Below are 19,640 nucleotides of genomic sequence, written 5' to 3'. Positions count from 1 at the left end.
CAAACTGGGAGCCTGTGCATGCTCTCTCCAGCCCGGCAGCTGTGTAGCTGGGCTGGAGAGAGCCTACTGCGCATGTGTGTTTGGCCGGCCCGAGGCGGCCGGCCAAACACACGTGCTCTGAGGGGGAATGCTGTGCACTCCTCCTCCACTGCTTGTCACAGCTTGTGGCCCCGTCCTTTTTACTAAAAAACGATAATAAACATAGTTTATAATCGTTTTTTGGTAAAAGGTTTGCAGCAGCAGCTGCTGGCAGGGGGCCGACACTCCTCTGTCCTAGCGGAGGAGCCGCGCCTGAAAAATACACCCTAGAGTGATGCTCCAAGCTGCCAAGAGATAAATTGAGATTTTGAAGTGTATCTGAGTTTGTCATGTTCTTTGTTGATGAAAGATAATTTAGTCTATATATGTGCTGTAGGATTTCAGGTACTCTGTCTGCATGCCTAATTACACTAATAGGCAAAATGTGCAAAGTTAATTTTTGGCACCTGATAATAAGTGTTTATTACAACCATTCAGAACCCATTTTATCAATCTTACAGTAACAAATATTTAAGTTAAAATATGCAATGTTTAAAAGTAACGTCTTGCAGGTTACATATAGCTGAAGCAGCCCCTTAATTTGCCAAGCTTTTTACCAGAATTGTAACTCGCGACCTGTAGGTAAAACAAGGATCTTAACAACAAAAGCATTAACCCAGTGAGCTGGCTTATAGAAAGCATGTGGAAGAATGTTTCAGTCAAGAACATCACATACTATCATTCTTCGTAGAAGAATTAGCTACAAATATTTGAGCAGAAATGTTTTGTGGACTAACGCAAACAGATGTCACCTACGTTTCAGCTCAGCCACTTTTGAACTTTTGCAGTCCTAGAAAAGCCACAAAATCTTTGGAAATGTGACCAAGATGTCCTATAATTACATAAATTGCATTAGCGTAGAATGATGGGACCCAGATTTTGAACATCAAAAGTACTACAACGTGCTAAGCCCTTTTTACGGTCGCTAGCGCATGCGTCTCGTATGCAAGACTCTGCTGTGTTCAGTACATGGCTTGGAACCCGCCTGTCGCTCACAATTTGTTGGTTTGTGTGGCACTCTTCTTTGCAGCCTCATAATTAGTCGAGGCACGCCTGGCCTCATTTCTGTTCCTCTGTGTGGAGCAGGGATCAAGCACTTATTAATTTCAACTTAATTAGTGCCCGTCCACTGCCCCCGACGTGATCAAGGTACTATTTTGTTCATGTTAATTTCCAGTGCCTTGCAAACAGAAGGCTTGTGACTCGCAAACACGTGCCCAGCAGAACAAACAAAATTGAAAAGATTTATTTTTTAAAGCTAATTTATTTTATTTTGTTAAGTCGTCTTTCCTCAGTTTCCACTTGTGTTTTCTTTTGGTTTTGCTCGTGGGCGCTGTTGTGAAAAGGAGACAGTTAACTTGTTTGAAATATGCGAGACCTATTGCATTGCAAGTGCTTGTTTTAAATCTGAAATCCGCCAGTTTCTGCCTCCTTCTCTCCCCCACCACCCTTGAGCCCAGATTGGAGCACCAACAATTACCATTGGCTGCTCTTATTCAGAATCTGAATCAGAGTTGAAAACAATAATACAGTCAGATGCACTCTTATGCAATCTAACTATGGGGGTCTGTTGTGTTATTGTGGAAATGCTTTACTAACATTTTAGGTGTAGATGTTTTTTAAACTTCTAAAAAAAAGTGGATGACTTCCAAAATAAATTTTAGGCATAGAAATATATGACTTCCTCTCTGTCAGACCCCTTTCCGGGGGTGCCACGAGGCAAGCAAGAGCTACTATGTCTCAGCTGTGGGGCTGAGGTTGCTCACCTCTCATTTCCAGGGGCCCATCCTACTATGGCTGTGCAAACGGAGCCCAGCACAACCCCTTCCACACTTGGCTCTCAGTGGCAGCGATGGTGACAAGTCACCGGCTCCTCAGGGTGTTATTGCGGGTGTACATGAGCTCAGCACTCAACAGTCACTTAGCAATGCAATGAGTGAATATTCCATCCAGGCAGTGCTTAATTTGTAAAAGAATAAATGCCAGGGCCCACATTTTTCTCAGAAGTCTGACAGAGCAGCTGCCGAAGGTCGGTTGCCGAATACCAAGGCTGTATAGTCTTAAATACACCTCATGCCTATTTCTTCCACCAACAAACTGGGTCAGACTGTGATGATTAAAAATAAATCCTGGTCTTCAGAAAAGGAGTGCTGGTGGGCCCCACTTGCAACCACTAGTTCAAAGTAACCACTGCACCCAGTGTTTACTTTGATAAAACAAAAGTAAGTCGCACCCTTAAAATGTAGAACTTCACTGTAATGAAGGAGAGGCCCAATTCTTGTCTGGGCACTAAAGCTACAGTGCCTCATAGGCTGCCCCACCTCAATTCTCTCTTGTGGGTATTCTCTCCCTTGGGTGAATCTAAGTAGGTCTGTTCACCCCCAGCTAAGGTGTATCTTGGGCAAGTCTCATTGCTTATGCAGATTGCAGAGTGCTCTGATGTTCATTCTTAGTGTTCAGATCCACTGGCAAATCTCAGATTTACAGATTTACAGTCTCACCCAGTTCAGGTCGCAAGTTCGAGTCTGGCACCAGCGCTGGGGCCTACAGTATGAATCTGTCTTCACTCGTGCTTCTGGGAGAGAAGTGCCACAAGCAAATGCCAGTGGGAGATGGTTTTTGACATCCTCAGCAGCAGGTTTTGGTTCCAGTGAGCGAAGGACCCTCTTCCGGGTCACTGGTCACTTGAGGTTGGCAGGCTTCCAGGTTCAGGGCCACCACATGTGCCATCAGTGCAGCAGCACAGTACCTCAGACATAGTTGTGTGTAAGGTGGTGGCACAACTTCACCCTCTGCCTCAACACAAGCTTCTGGTCAGCAGCATGATCCGTCTTGGGCGCAGTCTTCTTGGGGGCAGTGGCACCAGTCACTGGCAGTGATTCCTCACAGGATCATCCTCTTGGATAGCCTGTGGCCCACACACCTCATGGCATGCAGAACAGTCTCCTGAGCATTCTTTTGGCCGCGGACATACACAGCTCCTTAGGTCAAACTGCTCTAGCTCTTGAGGTCAGTTACACCACAGCAGGGTTGGCAGGCTTCTTCCCTCTATCAGAGGCAGATTGGCTCCAGGGTACTTCAGGTCAGAGCTTTTGCTTCTTCCTGCAAGGACAAATTCTAGGTAAAGTCCCCTTATCTCTGGGAAGCTGCCTATGGTTACAGATTCTCTGTGGAGCTCTTCCTTCCTAAATTGAAGAGAACCTGGAACTGGAAAATTAAGTGGGTCTGTGGTTCCCACTGTTATACAACCAAAGCAGATGTGGATTCTTTCTGCACTTGTAAAACCAGTTTCTGGTGGTTCTTCTTTCATCTGTCCTCCCAGGCTGCTCTCTAGACAAATCCTTTATGCAGGGTGATGCTCCTTATAGCAAGGTAATTTGTAGCCTGTAGTACCTGCAACAGAGGCATAAAGAGGTGTGATTGTTCTGCACCAAGCTCATCAGCAGCCACGCTAACAAACGTGTTCAGGGAAATTGGAAAATGCTGGCCTCAACTAAAGGAAACTTTTCATTGTTAGTAACAGACTGCAGTCCTTTAATTCACCACCACCATCTACCAAACGGCAGTGCTCAGAAATACATGTAAACAGCCCCTCTTAGCAAAAAGACTTAAGATAATTTCTAATTGAGCCACTTCTCCTCTTTCCCCACTTCACTGACTAGGTCTCTCCCCTCTAGCTTCAGAAATGTCAGCAATACTGTTTCACTGTCTGGGGAAACAACCACACCGCCATCCTGTACCCATGAATAGGCCAATGGCTTCCAAAATGGAATCTGCAGGCCTCCATTACTTTGGTTCACTCATATGCAAAATGCATGGATCACACAGGCGAAACACACACACATGCGCCTGCATAACACACACACAGAATGTTGGTCATAGGCTCTAGGCTAGCGCAGAGAAGTGGAACTGTATTTGCATGGGCCAGTAGGCCCCCACTGCCATTACATTTACAAAAAAAAGAAAGATGTGATCACAACTTCTGATTTACAACACATGGTACACTTTCACCACCAATCTATAGCTAAACGCATGACAAGAATAGTGATCAGCTGTCAGTCAAAAGAGGGAACGCTTGATGCATCCTTCCAGTTCACAAAACAGGTTCTTATGTGTGGAGACAGGCCTAACCTTTGTGCACATGCTAGATTAGTGTTAGACAGGACCAAAATCAAAAACCAGGATACCCGATACTTACAGACAGGCTCTTAGGGCAGGGAAACACAGCTCTACACTAGGAGTATACAAAATTTGTGTAATTTTATTTTGTGTAATTACGTGTTATTTCTAAGAAATTTAGCGAAATGCCTATTTGGCACTTTGCTCCATAAATTAGGGTAAAGTGTGTCCCTGTTTCAATTTTGGACAGAAGAACGCAGTTAAGTTTTTAGTGCAAAGTACAAGTGTGGCGAACAAGAACTTTCAGTTCATGTTGTTCTTGTGCTCCCACAATAGGATTTTTAACTGCATGAGTTTCTGTTATGCCATGTGGCATAACGTGTAATTTTGCAGAATTTCCCATTAAAGGTGTAGTGCGAAATGCCGAAAAATACATGTATTACGACATCATATTTGAAATTCTCCATGGTTGTACTGTAATAATGCAGGGGACTTTCCTGTCTCAGCACACTCTTAAGTAGTTAATGGAAGGCCACATAGCCACTTTCAATTATACAAATGGGTAATTTACACATGGCGTAAAATCCACCGTTAAACGGGATTAAATTCAGATTAGGAATTTGTTTCTGAGTTTTTACTTGGAATCGTTGAAGTTAAAATACATAGGCCCTCATTATAACATTGGCGGTATTGACCGCCTACCGCCACGGCAACGGCAGCCAACATACCGTCGCCGTGGCTACTACCCGCATTATGACCGTAGATGGAATTCCGCCAGAAGGCTGACGGAATACTGTCGACGGTCATGGTGGCTGACGGCGGTAAGGTGGCGCTGCTGTCCGCAGCAGTGCCACGCCAGCAAAACACTGCTGACCGTATCATAATCATTTGCTTGCGGATGCTGCTGCTGACAGCAGCGCCGCATCCCGTCTCCTGCTGGAGTACCCCCTGCAAGCAGGTAAGTCGGGTTCTCCAACAGGACAGGGGGGCAGGGGGGTGTGCGTGTGTGGGGATGTTGTTTGTGTGTGGGGGGGTGTGCCTGTTTTTGTATGCGTGCATGCGGGTTTGAGTCGTGTTGAATGAGTGCGTGAATGACTGAATGTGAGTGTAGGTGTATGTTGTGTGCTGTGAATGCTTGTGTGAGACAATGTATGTTGGTGTGTGTTGCGGTGTGTGGGTATGTATATGTGCATGCGTGGGTGGATGTGGGTTTGTGTGTCTGAATGTGTATGTGTGCGCGTGTGGGTGTGTAAATGTGCGGGGGGGACAGGAGAGGGTGGGGGAGGACTCTGGGTAGGGGGAGGGGGGCGGGGCAGACCCCTATTAGTGCCAGGGAAGAAATTCCCTGGCACTGATAGTGCCTACCGCCATGATTTTCGTGGTGTACACTTGCCACGAAAACCATGGCGGTAGGGTGGGATTGTGACGGCCGCCTGGCTTGAGACCCAAGTCTCCAGCCCAGCAGAAGTTACCACCCTGGCGGACGGAGTGGTACATTGGTGGTTTGGCTTGAGCTAAACCGCCAGTCATAATTTGGGAAAAGGTACCGCCAGCCTGTTCGCAGTACCTTTCTCCAAATGACCGCCGACCACCAGTGTCGTAATGAGGGCCATAGTGTGAGATTGTGCCTTGATTCTCAGGTGGTCACTTGATGTAGGGTTGCAGCAGGAGGTTGTGCGAGGAGAAAATGTATAACACTCCCCAACCCAGCAAACTTCATATTATATACATTTTATTCTAAAATGTTGACACTGACTTCCTTTAACTTTTTTAATGGAGTGTAAGATCATTCACTTGACATGCAGGCGCTTTCAAGGAAAGGCTCAATTGGTGTTTCGTTTTATTAAAGTGAGGTAGAGATCAGAAAATATAGTTCTGAGAGGTTATTTGTTAAGCATGCAGGTCACTGTAATTTATAGTACAGGGTTACAATGTGGCTTCCAGTATTGCAAACACTTTAAGGATCGGGTAGTACTGCACCTTTCCAGGCATCTATCTCACCTTTCTTTCAACTATCAGCCTACAGGTAATTGTTTCCATTAGGCAAAGGCTGCATTATGGTTCTGACAACCATGAAGAGTACTTCCAAAAGGGAGGCAAGGCAGGAGTCTTATGGTGCCATCTAATGGAGGCACTAAATTACTACACAAGGCCTCAAAAATAAGCCTTTTTTTCAATGTGTGGAGATTGGAGCCTGCTTCAGCAGTGAAAATCCTAAATTGCTCGGAGCAGTGAAAATCCTTTCACTATTCATGATGATTGCAGTGTTTGTGGACCAGGAGAATAGTCGGTCTCCTTCCCTGCAGGGTCTCGCTCTGGTCTGCTGTAGCATCTGTTGAACTGGGCACCATAATTACTAACTCTCTGGTACTCCCTCGATTGCCCTCACTGTGTCACTTCTCGCCACTACCTCTTTCCCTTTTGTGGCTCCTGAGCTTACAAGTATGCCAGCTCCAGGCATTTTTAGCTTATCCAGTCCAGCAGTTTTCCATCTGTCCTGTAGCCTTCAATTAATAATGGATACAAAATACTACAAAAACCAGTATGCAGTGAAAAAACATGTCGACTGGATAAGCCACTCCAGTATGGAATCAAGAAACCCGAGAGCTGTGTCCCCCTCCACAAACCCCCATCCATCTGTGTCCCTCCCAGCCAGCGACATTCCCTCTCCCTCTTCACTTATCCTTCTTCTCCCTGCATATCTGTCATTCAAACTCCCAGGGCCAGAGACCATAGGTAGCAATCAGGAAGCTACCTATTTTCAAATTTACCTTGTCAAGTGTTATCTTGCTTTCTGCCAAGGGAAATGGTGCTATAATAGCTTAAATAAATATTATTTTGTCTCCTGATACTTGGTATTTTTTGTATAGTAAGATCATTTATGAATTTTCCAAGCACAGGATTTTATTTCTCATGTATTAGGCCACACCCTTAGCTTCAAAAGCCAGGATGCTTGTGATTTGTTCCTAGGATACACTTCTCAGGCCATACCCCTTTTAGAGTCCTTACCAATTTCTTGATTTCCCTTCAAGCACTGGCTGGTGGAATTCACAGGCTAAACAAGACTTTAAAAAGAGGAGTGGAGGGAGCAAAGTGGGAAGTCTTGGGATTTAAGGTGGGACTGCCCTATTGGGTCTCACTTTTTGCAGTTTTTATAATAGGCTTACCCATAGTTAACTATAATATATTGCTCAGCATTAGATAAACAAAAGTAAGACTCTCATTCATTTCTGTGGTGTGAATACAGAGTGGGCAGTTGCGAACTAGCTGAATCCATGCCTGTTGTCATATCGTTAGTACTTTTGAGGGAGGTTTGAAATGCTAACATTTGCCAGTTCCATTCATGAGTAGCTCATCCAGTCCAAGTTTTTTTCTGTGAATTCTGCAATTTGCAGTCCTGCAGCTATCATTATAAACCAGGATCTAGTCTCAGAAGGCAAAGAAACACCCATGGAACAGATAAGCCAGGGTACCCAGATCTTTTCTGCACCTGTGTGCAGGTACAGAGTAATTCATTATTTGGAGCCGAAAAGTCATTTAAGCATATGAGTGGCCATTCGGTTGTAACTAACATATAGTCAGGTACTCTGATTGAACAACTGCCAAATGGCTCCATGCCAGGGTTTCCCAAAATGTGGATCACAAGCCCATTATTGGTGGGTTGTGAAAGACCTAGCAATCACTAAACATGCCTTTAATTTCTGCATTGATCTTGTCACATTTGCTGTGGTTCAAAGACAGAGGTCAAATGTCAGGCTATGTCTTCTGACAAATTGCTACTTTTGCTTTTTAACAAGGGGTTGGTGTTTACAAACTCTTCTTACTTTGCATTCAGAGAAAGAAAAATAAAGTGAATTATGGGGCAATCTTTCCAGTGTACATGGAGTATGAAAGGAAAGGCTGTAGGATGTCATTTTTTGTCACCCAACAAAATGCAAATTCCTCTAAATGTACTGCACAGATTCAGCAGTTAGGAAAGCTAAAAGGAGGCACTTTTTTGTAATTCTGAAGTGTGATAGAAACAAAGATTTTAATAGGATCAACACAAATCAAGAGATTTGGTGATAGACAAATGATAAATATTCACTGAAACCCAATTTCCCCACATCATCATTTGTGTGCAGTATAGTTTTATCAGTAAAACTGTATGTCTGTTCAAATTTAGTGTCCCTTTCAATGGGAAATGTGCTGTGTGTAAATTATAGTGCACTACTGAACAATGCTTTAGTTACATTAAAAATAGCCTTATGTCCATTAAGGCCAGGTGGGCCGAGAAAGTTTGTTGTTCTGAAAATAGGGTTGTGGTTCTAAAAAGTTTGGGAGGCACTGCTCTTCTAGGCCTTGAATGACACCTTCAGTGAGAGCCAGCACTTTTCTTACTGGGATGTATGAGCCCCATTAATTACAATGTTAAATGCAGGAATAATTAGGACGTTAAAATGTAAGAATAATTACAATGTTAAAATGCAAGATGCTATTAGCTAATCTGCCGGGTGTCACACATGGTGTGGGAACTCGTAGCAGGTTATGTAATACTGTAAGGGCTGTCTGTGAATTGTTATAGCTGGCAAGTGGCCAAAACACAAAAGCATCTGCCCATCCTGAATTGCTCAAAGACAGTATTCTGGGATCTTAGAGCCACTGTTTACAATGCTAAAGGCAAAACCCTTAGTGCCAGGATGCACTGTGCTCTTTGCTAAACAGTCAGACCAGATTAATATGTCCTTCGTGACATTGGGGCACTTGCAGATATACCAGCCGAGGCTTCTAAGCCCTTCTCTCTAGCTTGCAAACATTGTTGTTTCCATTTCTTTTGCATTTTTTTAATTTAAAATCATCTGATTAACGTAGGTACCATGTGAGCACATGCTATGTTAAACATCTTCAGCCACTCCTGGCTTTTTAGTCAATAACACTTACAAAGTAGGGTTATAAGTCTTTATTTACAAGTGAAACTACAAGCCCCAGACTGAAGCACTCCTGGAAAACCAGGTACTGGCTGAAGTCGTCACGCTTTACCTGGGGCCACGTGACAGCTAAGGGTTTCATTCATTAATTACCCGCACTATTAAAATAGTAGCGACTCAGGTAAAACCAGCAGAGAACTCCGTGGTACCTGGGACACGGTGTGGCAGTCCTGTTTTTTTTACCATGGTACCGAAGCCCATTTGGTTCAGGTGACAAAAACCATGTTTAACCTCCCAGAAAGCACTCCACGGTAAAGTTAAGCTTAGGTCTGTCATCTTTCATGCCGGGTGGTTTGAATCATCTGAAATGCCAAACTATTGAAGTAACTGATTCAAAGTATTTGGAAAACTGAAATACAATCTTCTATGGGGGGACTAGCATCCTGTAACCTCATCTACATGTACACCTCGGGTACTGTGGGAGAGTACCCAAGATGTATATGGTTCTCTAGTGCTTTCATTGTTCTTTCCCCGTCTGGATAAAAGGACAAGGGTAGAGGCCCATTTCCAGGAGTTTTCAGCCAGACCAGTGTTTTGGCAAACACCACCTGGCATGCTGTGACTTGTAGTTTCACGTTCTCCCAAGACAGATGAACCTACCATCCAGTTTAAAGCTATGAGAGCTACACATTCCTACTCAGAGCCACCATCCTTTGACTCGGACCTCTGTTTGTTCTCTTTGTTTCAGTCTCTTATATTTGATGAGATGGACCTATCTGATGCGAGCGTTGCCGAGACCAGCACGAAGAACATCAACAACAGTTTCACGGTAAGACATATTTTTAGGGCAAAATTATACTTTTAGGGCAAAATTAAAAATCTGCTTTTAGTGAATCCTATGCAGAATCAAAGAAATGGAGGACAAGATGTACTGCCAAGCCTGTCCCTTGTGCCAAGTTCTGGCCAACTCCTGGCCCACAGATCATCATGGTCAAATGGGGTCTTTCGCAATACCACTGATTTTGCACTGTGTCTGTTCCAGATCATAGATGTATTTACTGTTTTTGTAGTCACATGGTGAGCTGAGTGATTGATGTACAATTGTTCTTATGAAAACATGTACATGCAATCTTTGCCTTTTTTAGAGATATCTCCTGTGCACGTAAGTTTACCAAAAAAACTACATCCCATTAAGAACCCTATGTTCCATCTCATCAAGGACCCAATTTTCCATCTCATCAAAAATTCTGTGTTCATTCTCATTAAGAACCCTATCTCCTAGTCCAGTGCTTCCTCCTTATAACCATTGTTATCTAGAATTTTAGTTCAATTGACTCAAGTGAACAGACCTTTCATGATCTCTTCCTGGGTTAAATATGGGTGACTGCAGGTCTTGTCACTGTGTACAAACTGTTTGTAGCTGGTCATGTTGACAGCGTCATAGGATATGCCTACAGTAGTAGTTTTTCAAGTACTGCTATTATTGTATGCCGGTGATTGATTGATCTCACACTAAAGAGCCTACAAGCACAGTTACTGCTGTAGGAATATTATACACTTAAATTGTCTGAAAATAAATATGGCAGAATCGGAGCCAACAGTCTTTGGAATGCACCAGTGGAACATCAGTGCAAGACAAATTTTCCTTGAGGTTGTAGATGTTTCCAGTATCGGGGGATAACTTAATCAAGTAGCCTCACCTGGATTAACCCCTTCAAAAAACAGTGCAGAAATCTAACATGGCACATAATGCAATCTCACAATTGCAAGAAACCATAGAAATAAATTCTGAGTCGCAATGATGCGGTTGTGGAAGGAAATGCAGGAAACCAGGTAGCATACGACAAGGATATCTGAGGGCTGCATGAGAGTGCAGAAATGCAGGAGTGGCTTGCAACCACAGAGAGTGGTGGGGCCTGCAAATAGTTGGGGCTGGGTGCATGCACTCACATGCTACATGAAAGGAGAGGAGAGACATAAAATAAATACATTTTTAAAAAACTTACCTTGTTTGAAGTTGGTGACTGGCACGCTCTTCTTGCTCTAGGTTCCTTCTTCGCTCTAGCCTCTATCTCAGGCCCCATCCAACTACCTTAACCAATCCTAGCGCTGTTCTCATACTGGTAACAAGCATGAAAGCAGCGCAAAGATTGGAGGGAGCAGCCTCTCGCGGTGTTCCAGAGGGAACTGGAGGCCTGAGGTTTCTTTATCCCCGCTGTCTCAAGACAGCTGGGTTAGAGACCTTTAAAGTGTGAATGTCTGGCTTGCCGTCGCAAGACGGTCGGCCAAAGGGACATGCGCACTTTAAACAAGTGCACAGGAAGGCCACCCTCCACCCTGCTGCTGGCAATTAGGTAACCCCGCCCATCCTGACACTCGGTCAGGGCAGAGGATGAAAAGTAAAATCGTAATAAATTAACTTTATCTCCATTTTATTTTTCATCTCTAGGCAGTCACTGGGGGCATTTTTCCCAGCAGAGCAACACTGCTCCACTATAATGGAGGGGCCGCCGCTGCAGAAATGATAGGTCTTCAAAAAAGGAAATTCTGGTAGAAGCTAGTTCAGTGACCTAGATGGTACCTAGTGTAGACCTTCGAGTAGGACATTAGCTATAATTTCATATAGGAAAGACGCAGACCTGAGCCAATAAATGACGTAAAAAGCATCTTATTGCAAACGATTAGAGAAAACATTCAGGCATGTCTGCTCCATCGAAGTTTACAGTTGCTCGGATTGCTTCAAGCCAAGAACCTGGTACTTGTAATCCGCCCTGCTAACTGAAATGTGGGGCATCTTCCTGTAAAAACAACATTAACCGTGAGATAAAGGAGAACTTGGGACCCGCGCCAAGAGATGGCATTGCGGTCATTGGACAACAGACATTGTGCCCCGCACATTTGATGTTGCACTCAGCGTACAAACTTGCATAGTAAATCTGAAACATCCAAGAGAATACAGATTTCTTCCAATTGGCAGAAGGATGTTTCTCTCAGTTGGCTTTGTGATGGTGAAAAGAAAACAGTCAAGGTAAGACTTCTGTACATGTAGATTGTAGGAGCAACTAATGCGTGTGGTGTTACACTGTTCTTTATTTAAAAAGTTTAAGGGAAAAACTCTTCCCCAATGCTCCGCAATGAAGGTCTAGAAATGGGTAAGGATTCAGTGTGCCCGGTGATATCTCAGACATGCCAACCAGAAATGTGGGACCACATCTGGCAAAAAGATGGATGGATAGCACTAGCTAGAGCTTCAGTGAACTCTGTATGGATGGAATTAAGAATAGTAAATCTTCACTTACCTTTTTGTACTTACCTTCTTGATATTTTGGCCCTCTATATTTTAAACAAGGTATTCTGTCCACACGATATCTTGTTTCCGATATTCTGGTAGTGATCCTACTTTTTATGTGTAAATTAGTCCCTTAGGGATTCCAATGGAAGCATTCACTAATAGCGGAATGATACACCAGACGGGCAATAGTAAGAGGTGAGAGAAAATACTCCTCTAGGCGAAGCTAAAATTATATATATATAGTCAAGCCAACCTTAAATTTAGGAATACACCTGATCGCAGTGTGGTCCATCAGACCTCGTTGATGCGGGTCAGGGATGCTTTGTAGACCAGTAAGAAAAAAGAACACGAACAACCAGACAGCAAAATCTTCATAGTAACCATGAAAATCAATTTAAAGAAGCCTGCAGATGTAAAAGGTCACTTTAAGGCACTGCTTCATATCAGAGAAGCAGTTGCCAGGCGAGCATGCTCAATGGAGCCTCATCCGGAAACCTAATTTATGAGTCCCTGGGTGAAACGAGGACGCGTGTGTACGTAGATCAATAACATGCGAAGCCGGAAGTCACTTAAAGGCCATTCGCTGCTCAGATGCCAATTAGAATCCTTTGTGTTCCATCAGGCGGCACGTTGATAATGGGGTCCTCGTCAATCTTTTCAGGGTGTCTTAAGTCGACAGGTTCGCCGATGTTTAGAATGCATTACGTGCTCTGTGAACCCTAGCGAGCACGTGTGATCCTGCACAATACACATACCTTTCAATTAACGGAATATAACAAGGGGTGCGGTGATGTGACATTACTTTCTGTTCTCATGTGTTGAGGCTTTGTGGAAACATTTACTGCAAGTCTTTGCAAAACCCTGCAACCTGTGGAGGAATGTACCCACCATCCAGCTGTGGAGGCATGTACCCACCATCCACCTCTGGAGGAATGTGCCCACCATCAAGCTCTGGAGGAATGTACCCACCATCCACCTCTGAAGGAATGTACCCATCACCCAGCTCTGGAGGAACGTACCCATCACCCAGCTCTGAAGGAATGGACCCATCACCCAGCTCTAGAGGCATGTACCCACCATCCACCTCTAGAGGCATGTACCCACCATCCACCTCTAGAGGAATGTACCCACCATCCAGCTGTGGAGGAATGTACCCACCATCCACCTCTGAAGGAATGGACCCATCCCCCAGCTCTGGAGGAATGTACCCACCATCCAGCTCTGGAGGAACGTACCCATCACCCAGCTCTAGAGGAATGTACCCACCATCCACCTCTAGAGGAATGTACCCACCATCCAGCTGTGGAGGCATGTACCCACCATCCATCTGTGGAGGAATGTACCCACCATCCACCTCTGAAGGAATGGACCCATCCCCCAGCTCTGGAGGAATGTACCCACCATCCAGCTCTAGAGGAATGTACCCACCATCCAGCTGTGGAGGCATGTACCCACCATCCAGCTCTGGAGGAATGTACCCACCATCCAGCTGTGGAGGCATGTACCCACCATCCAGCTCTAGAGGAATCTACCCACCATCCAGCTCTGAAGGAATGGACCCATCACCCAGCTCTGGAGGAATGTACCCACCATCCAGCTCTAGAGGAATGTACCCACCATCCAGCTGTGGAGGCATGTACCCACCATCCAGCTGTGGAGGCATGTACCCACCATCCAGCTCTGGAGGAATGTACCCACCATCCAGCTCTGGAGGAATGTGCCCACCATCCAGCTCTGGAGGAATGTGCCCACCATCCAGCTGTGGAGGCATGTACCCACCATCAAGCTCTGGAGGAATGGACCCATCACCCAGCTCTGGAGGAAATGTACCCACCATCCAGCTCTCTTGGAATGTACCCATCACCCAGCTCTAGAGGAATGGACAAACCATCCAGCTGTGGAGGCATGTACCCACCATCGAGGTCTGGAGGAATGTGCCCACCATCCGTCTCTGGAGGAACGTACCCATCACCCAGCTCTTAAGGAATGTACCCACCACACATCTCTGGAAGAATGTACCCATCGCCCAGCTCTAGAGGAATGTACCCACCATCCACCTCTGGAGGAATGTACCCACCACCCAGCTCAGGAGGAAAGTACTCAACATCCAGATGTACTTGGCCAGTTAGCAATACCTCACAGTATTTGCACAGGATCTGCACTACCACATAGTCGATCTTTGCGCTGTGCTGTGTGTACTAGTCCAGCACCGTGCAGAAGGGTGTTTACAAGAAATCCTACCTCTTTAATATTCATGAGGGGACGGAAGCCTCCGAGAGACAGGAAACCTTCAGAATGTACTCATGAGGGGACGGAAGCCTTCAAGGGACAGCAGACCTTCAGAAGTGTATCCATGTTTGCAGTGACCACAAAAAATTGCTCATCAGGAGAACGTCACTAGGGACAGTGTTTCAATGCGGCTACATATGGCCTATCTGTATTCATGCTAGTAATGACCACTAAAAATGGCATATTGGGGGAACACACCACCAGGGACAGTGCTTCCACACGGCAATCTATGTCAAATCTGTATCCATGGTTACAACACCTACAAAAATTGGCACATCCAGAGAACATAAAACAAACAAAAAAGTTGATGGGACGAATGTCTGCAAATAGTATACCCCACTGGCAATTGCTGTGGGTAGCATTCAACCCGTTGTTTGTCTCTCACTGTGCCACTATTGGCAAATGCCGTCTTATGCAAATCAGTACTGACCCTCCTCCACATGGGAAGAGTTCATCCAAAACGGCCAATAGGGAACACAAGAAACCCCAGTCCGGCTTCAGCCTTATTAGGCCGTGTCAGTGAGGCATAGCCTGGAACCTATGGCAGAGTGAGTAAAGGACCATATCTGGGATACTCTTATTGTGTTACATCAAACTTCCAAAAAGTGATGGGAGGAATACTTGCAGATATTCTAAATCAATGGCAATCTCAGGTAGTAATCTTAGGATGGCACCACACTTGTTGGCACCAAATTACAAAATTTCCAAATTGCTTTTCATTAGTGCTTGAAGTGTGCCTCAAAGGCAAAATTCCTGCTCTGAACATCTTAACCCCATTCAAGCATGCAGCAAAATTGTGCATCCGAGCCCTACCGCTGTTCTTTGCACAGTGGCGGCTGTCTTTCATGGCTTCTGAAGGATATGCAATATTATTGATATTGAAATTTGCAAATACATGTGCCACCTGCAGTCTCATTTTAGTACACTGTGATTTATGATTTTGTTTCTTCGAGAATTGCTATTAGACACAAAACAGTATTTTCAAACTGGATATCCCTTTGAAACATAAGGCCTCTTGTCCCTTTTAAGGACTGCCTCTCCAGCTTCCAGGGCTTTAATGACTTCTTATTTGGGAACAAACAACCACTGCTCACCCTGATTATTCTAGTCGCATTTCTTCAGTTGTCATGCCCTTGTATGTCCTCCCTTACACCTACTGGTATACCATCAGTAGATGCCAGTGTTCTAACCCTCGAAGCTCCCTTGCCAGCCCATGCCTCCCGGAAGTAGTGACATTTCTATGTCTCCTCTGAAAATCGAGCAAAGACATAGAAACATCTAGATATTCAAGTAAAGGATGATTTACTACTCCAACTGCAGTTATAGGATATTCAGAAAAAAGTGGATATTCGGGAGGCTTGCATTACTGTCTGCAAATATTAAGGGCGTGCCAATGCACATGCATGCCATGCGGTCGCATGGGCAGCAGAGGTTGGAGACATCGACAGATAGGAAAGTTCACCAGACAGAACACCAACTCTGAGGTCAGCCCTGGTAGAAGGTGTGTAAGATGTGTGAGAGTTCAGGCCCTGCGTAACAGCTATTATGCATCTACACTATCATCCAGGGCCTAACAACATCCTGTCCCAGTTTCACACCAAAAACCCCCATGATGCCTTAGTGTCTCACCCCTTTTTGCCTCTGTCACAATCAGGTTTTCCTCAAAAACTACTGAATAAGAGATACAATTGAGACAGCATCAAATACTCAGCCAAAGCCAGTGGGACTTCATAACTGCAGTCACATGTTAGAAATAATACAGCAGTACATTTCATTGACATCAGAAGAACTGTGCACACATTCTCAGGGTACCAGACTTCCTGTCCGGTGAGCGACATCTCACTGGAATACTTACGCAGAATAGTGGCTGCTCTTCCGTACACTCACAGCACCTCTTAGGTACTGGTCAGCAAGTCCACTGTAACTGTCCACAAGATGACAGCCACTGAATCTTTGCTCCAGTCTGTCATGGAACTGCTGGCAAAATACTCACCCGAACTTGACCGTGCTTAAGGCAGTTCCAGAAAGAACAGTCTTGAGTTCTGACACAAAGGGATCCAACCAAAAAGAGGCATGAAACTCACGTATTATGATTTGATGCTTACCTTAAAATAATCCCCCGTCACAGGTGACCCCAGCAGATGCGCTCATGTCAGCCAGTGCTTCCATACTCCGGAACTTCCGGTGAGCCATGCATCCCAACAGCCACAAGAAAGCACAGGTCAAGGCAATATTATTGTACTCCAGCTGCTGTTGAAGGCGATAGCGTTCAAGTCTTGCTCTTGCATTCATGAAATGAAACAGCAGCGCAACAATCTTCCAGTGCTTCATTTATGATTGTTGTGTCCGGTGCGGAGCACTGGCACTTATTTCTGAGGGTCGGGACTTATTTTTGTGCCTCACGCATTTACTGCAAGCAAAAGACACATATAGGAAAGACGAAGGAAGAGGAAAAAAAGAGTCACCATGGGAGAAAGTAGAAAGCTGCAAGAGTGAGCTGCAGGGGAAGGGAGTGGCTGTAAATGGATTAAGGAGACCTGAGATGGCTTCAGGATTACGCTGCCTCAGTATTCCCTGTTCGCAAATTTAATTGCAGCAGCCGCGTGTTAAAGAGGCGGACTTTGAGTCCGGCACATTTTTTTTTACAAATTAAGCACTGCAGTCTTCCATAATACGCAGCGGTCCCTCAAATGCAGTTCCCAGGCACTCCCATTGTCATGACCCCTTAACGCAGATGAAAAGTTTCACTCACTTCACACTGCTGACTGCCCTCAGCTTGAGCCAAAATTGTTAACCTCTCAGCAGCAGTGGACTCCTTAATCACATTGTCGGATCACCTTTATAACATCTTGGCACTTATAAATAAAAAGAACCTCTTCATTTCCACGCACCTGCTTTGACCAGGCCCAGTACTGACAGCTTCTGCAGCACCCCTACTTTGACGGTCCATTTAGTGACGTAAATCCCCTTGACCTCCTACACAAATGAGTGTTCCTATGCCAACCATCCTCAGCTGTCAGTTTATTCACGGTATTTACCAGAAGTCGGTAGTTTATTTCTCTTCTTATTGAAAACTTTGCAGATCGACTCCCTCTGGCTGACCTCTCTGTGTCCCCAAATAAATCCACAGTTCTGTGATTTGCCTGTCACTGTTAGACCAGGTCTCTCACCCTCTGAGTGGTTGGAGCTGTTGACTGTCTGCCACAAGATGGTACCAGATCCAAGCCTGAAAATAGCTCCCTTCAGTACATCGTTGTCTGCACAGTCTGTGCAGGATGTCTGATTGAAAAAGACACCGGTGGGGCATGCAGTGGGTCATACTTTTCAATTCTTGTCTTTTACCTGCTTCCTCCTCACTCCTTTTTCTGTTCCTCTCAACACATTTAGGAGAACTTTGCACTCGTCGCCAGTGTTGTAGTAACAGAGAGTGCCTGTTCAGCAGAAGCCTCACAGCCTGCTCACATTGATAAACAGGTTGCATGTATACTGTGGAAGGTATGTTCTAAGGTACTAGTGAACACCCCATCAGGAGAAGCGTCCTCTCTGCTCAGACCGCTCGCTGTCAACCCAGCCCTACATGGTTGCTTGACTGATTCACGCATGGTAGAAGCACGCGTGGCTGAACAACGCATTCGGAACCAGGACCGCGTCTATACCACGCATGCCTTTACAACAAATTTTGTTGTAAAAGCATGGCTAGTAAAGGTATGTTTGGTAAACATACGTGTGGTTCAGCCATACAACCCTCCCCATTAACTTAAAAAGGTAGCCCCACCCACCCTGAGGCCTAAAACTGCACTTCTAAAAACCTCCACCCCCAAACCAAAGCCCCTCCCCGCTCTAAGCCCAAAAACCCTGCCCCTGCAAAAAAAAAGTGTGCCCCCACCCGTCCTGAGGTCTAGAACCTTACACCAAACTTAAAAGAAAATAACCCCACCACCCACACCCGCCCAAAACCCTAAAACATTCCCCACCCTGAAAAACTTCACCTCCCCCCAAAACCTGGCCCCAGACTCTCCCCACCCTGAGACCTAAAACCTTCCCTCATCCCTAAAAACTGAAGTACCCCGAACCCACCCCACCTGCCCTGAGGCCTAAAACTGCCCCCCAAAACTGCCCTTTGCCCCCGCCCTCAGCCCTCCCACCCCACCTTGCCCTAAAAACTACCCCGGCCTCCCTTCACCCTGAACACTAACAGTGACCTCTTAAAAAATCAAAAATCCTCCCCAAAACTGCCCAGCCCTCCAACCCTACCCTGTCATTAAAAAGCCCCACTTACCCAGCCACCGCATTCCTCTCCCCGCTGTGTGCCTGAACCACACATATGCTTGGAGCCTTAACAACACATTTGCGTGGTTCAGGCACATGCGTGGTTTAGGGCAAGCGTGGGAACGCTTGCATGGTTACAGTCTGCGTGGCTCTGGCCGCGTAGTAAAGACCACCCCTCCCCCCCCCTACATTCCATGAGCACCTAGCTAAGCAGAGCACCAAAGACACAATAAAGACGGCAGACTATAACACTTGTATCAGAATATGTGGAACTTGGAGGCGTCCTTCAGGAATCATCCCAAGTTTTCCTGAACACAACCATTTTCACTGATTACCCAGATTGTTAAAGTTCCTCGATGGCTTATATTTTTTGAGGCAGCGCATTGCATAACATAGATCCCTTGAGCATCTCTATCTGTAAGGTACCACATTAGGGACCTTTAGAAGGATCTAACTGTTTCTGTCCTTTGACCTTAATAGTCTTCCTGGTAGGAGTTTCCTAAACACCAGTTTTACATAATGTGGGCTTTGTCCCATAATTTTCCCTGAAATAATCAGAGTGGATTGAAATGGACGCCCTTTCACCTACTCTATAAGCTACAAAGGTATATTTAGTTATATAAAAATCCCGAGGTCGGAAACCAGGGAGGATTCTAGCACCTAGCCCCCCAAAAATATATATTAAA

At 45.2% G+C, this 19,640-nt stretch overlaps 1 protein-coding gene across 8 annotated transcripts in view; it reads left to right on the top strand.

Moving 5' to 3' along the window:
* Positions 1-19,640, top strand: part of DGKK (diacylglycerol kinase kappa) — a 524,126-nt gene that overhangs the window by 385,911 nt on the left and 118,575 nt on the right. For all 8 annotated transcript variants that reach the window (XM_069211876.1, XM_069211875.1, XM_069211872.1 and 5 more), the window contains one exon: positions 9,853-9,933. In XM_069211876.1, the coding sequence (XP_069067977.1) occupies positions 9,853-9,933 (81 nt within the window). The remainder of the gene's footprint in view (positions 1-9,852; positions 9,934-19,640) is intronic.

This window comes from Pleurodeles waltl, chromosome 10 (genome assembly GCF_031143425.1).
Source record: "Pleurodeles waltl isolate 20211129_DDA chromosome 10, aPleWal1.hap1.20221129, whole genome shotgun sequence".
In the NCBI taxonomy this organism is placed as follows: Eukaryota; Metazoa; Chordata; class Amphibia; order Caudata; family Salamandridae; genus Pleurodeles; species Pleurodeles waltl.
Note: the sequence above shows the minus strand (reverse complement) of the source record. Positions and strands in the feature narration are given on the sequence as shown.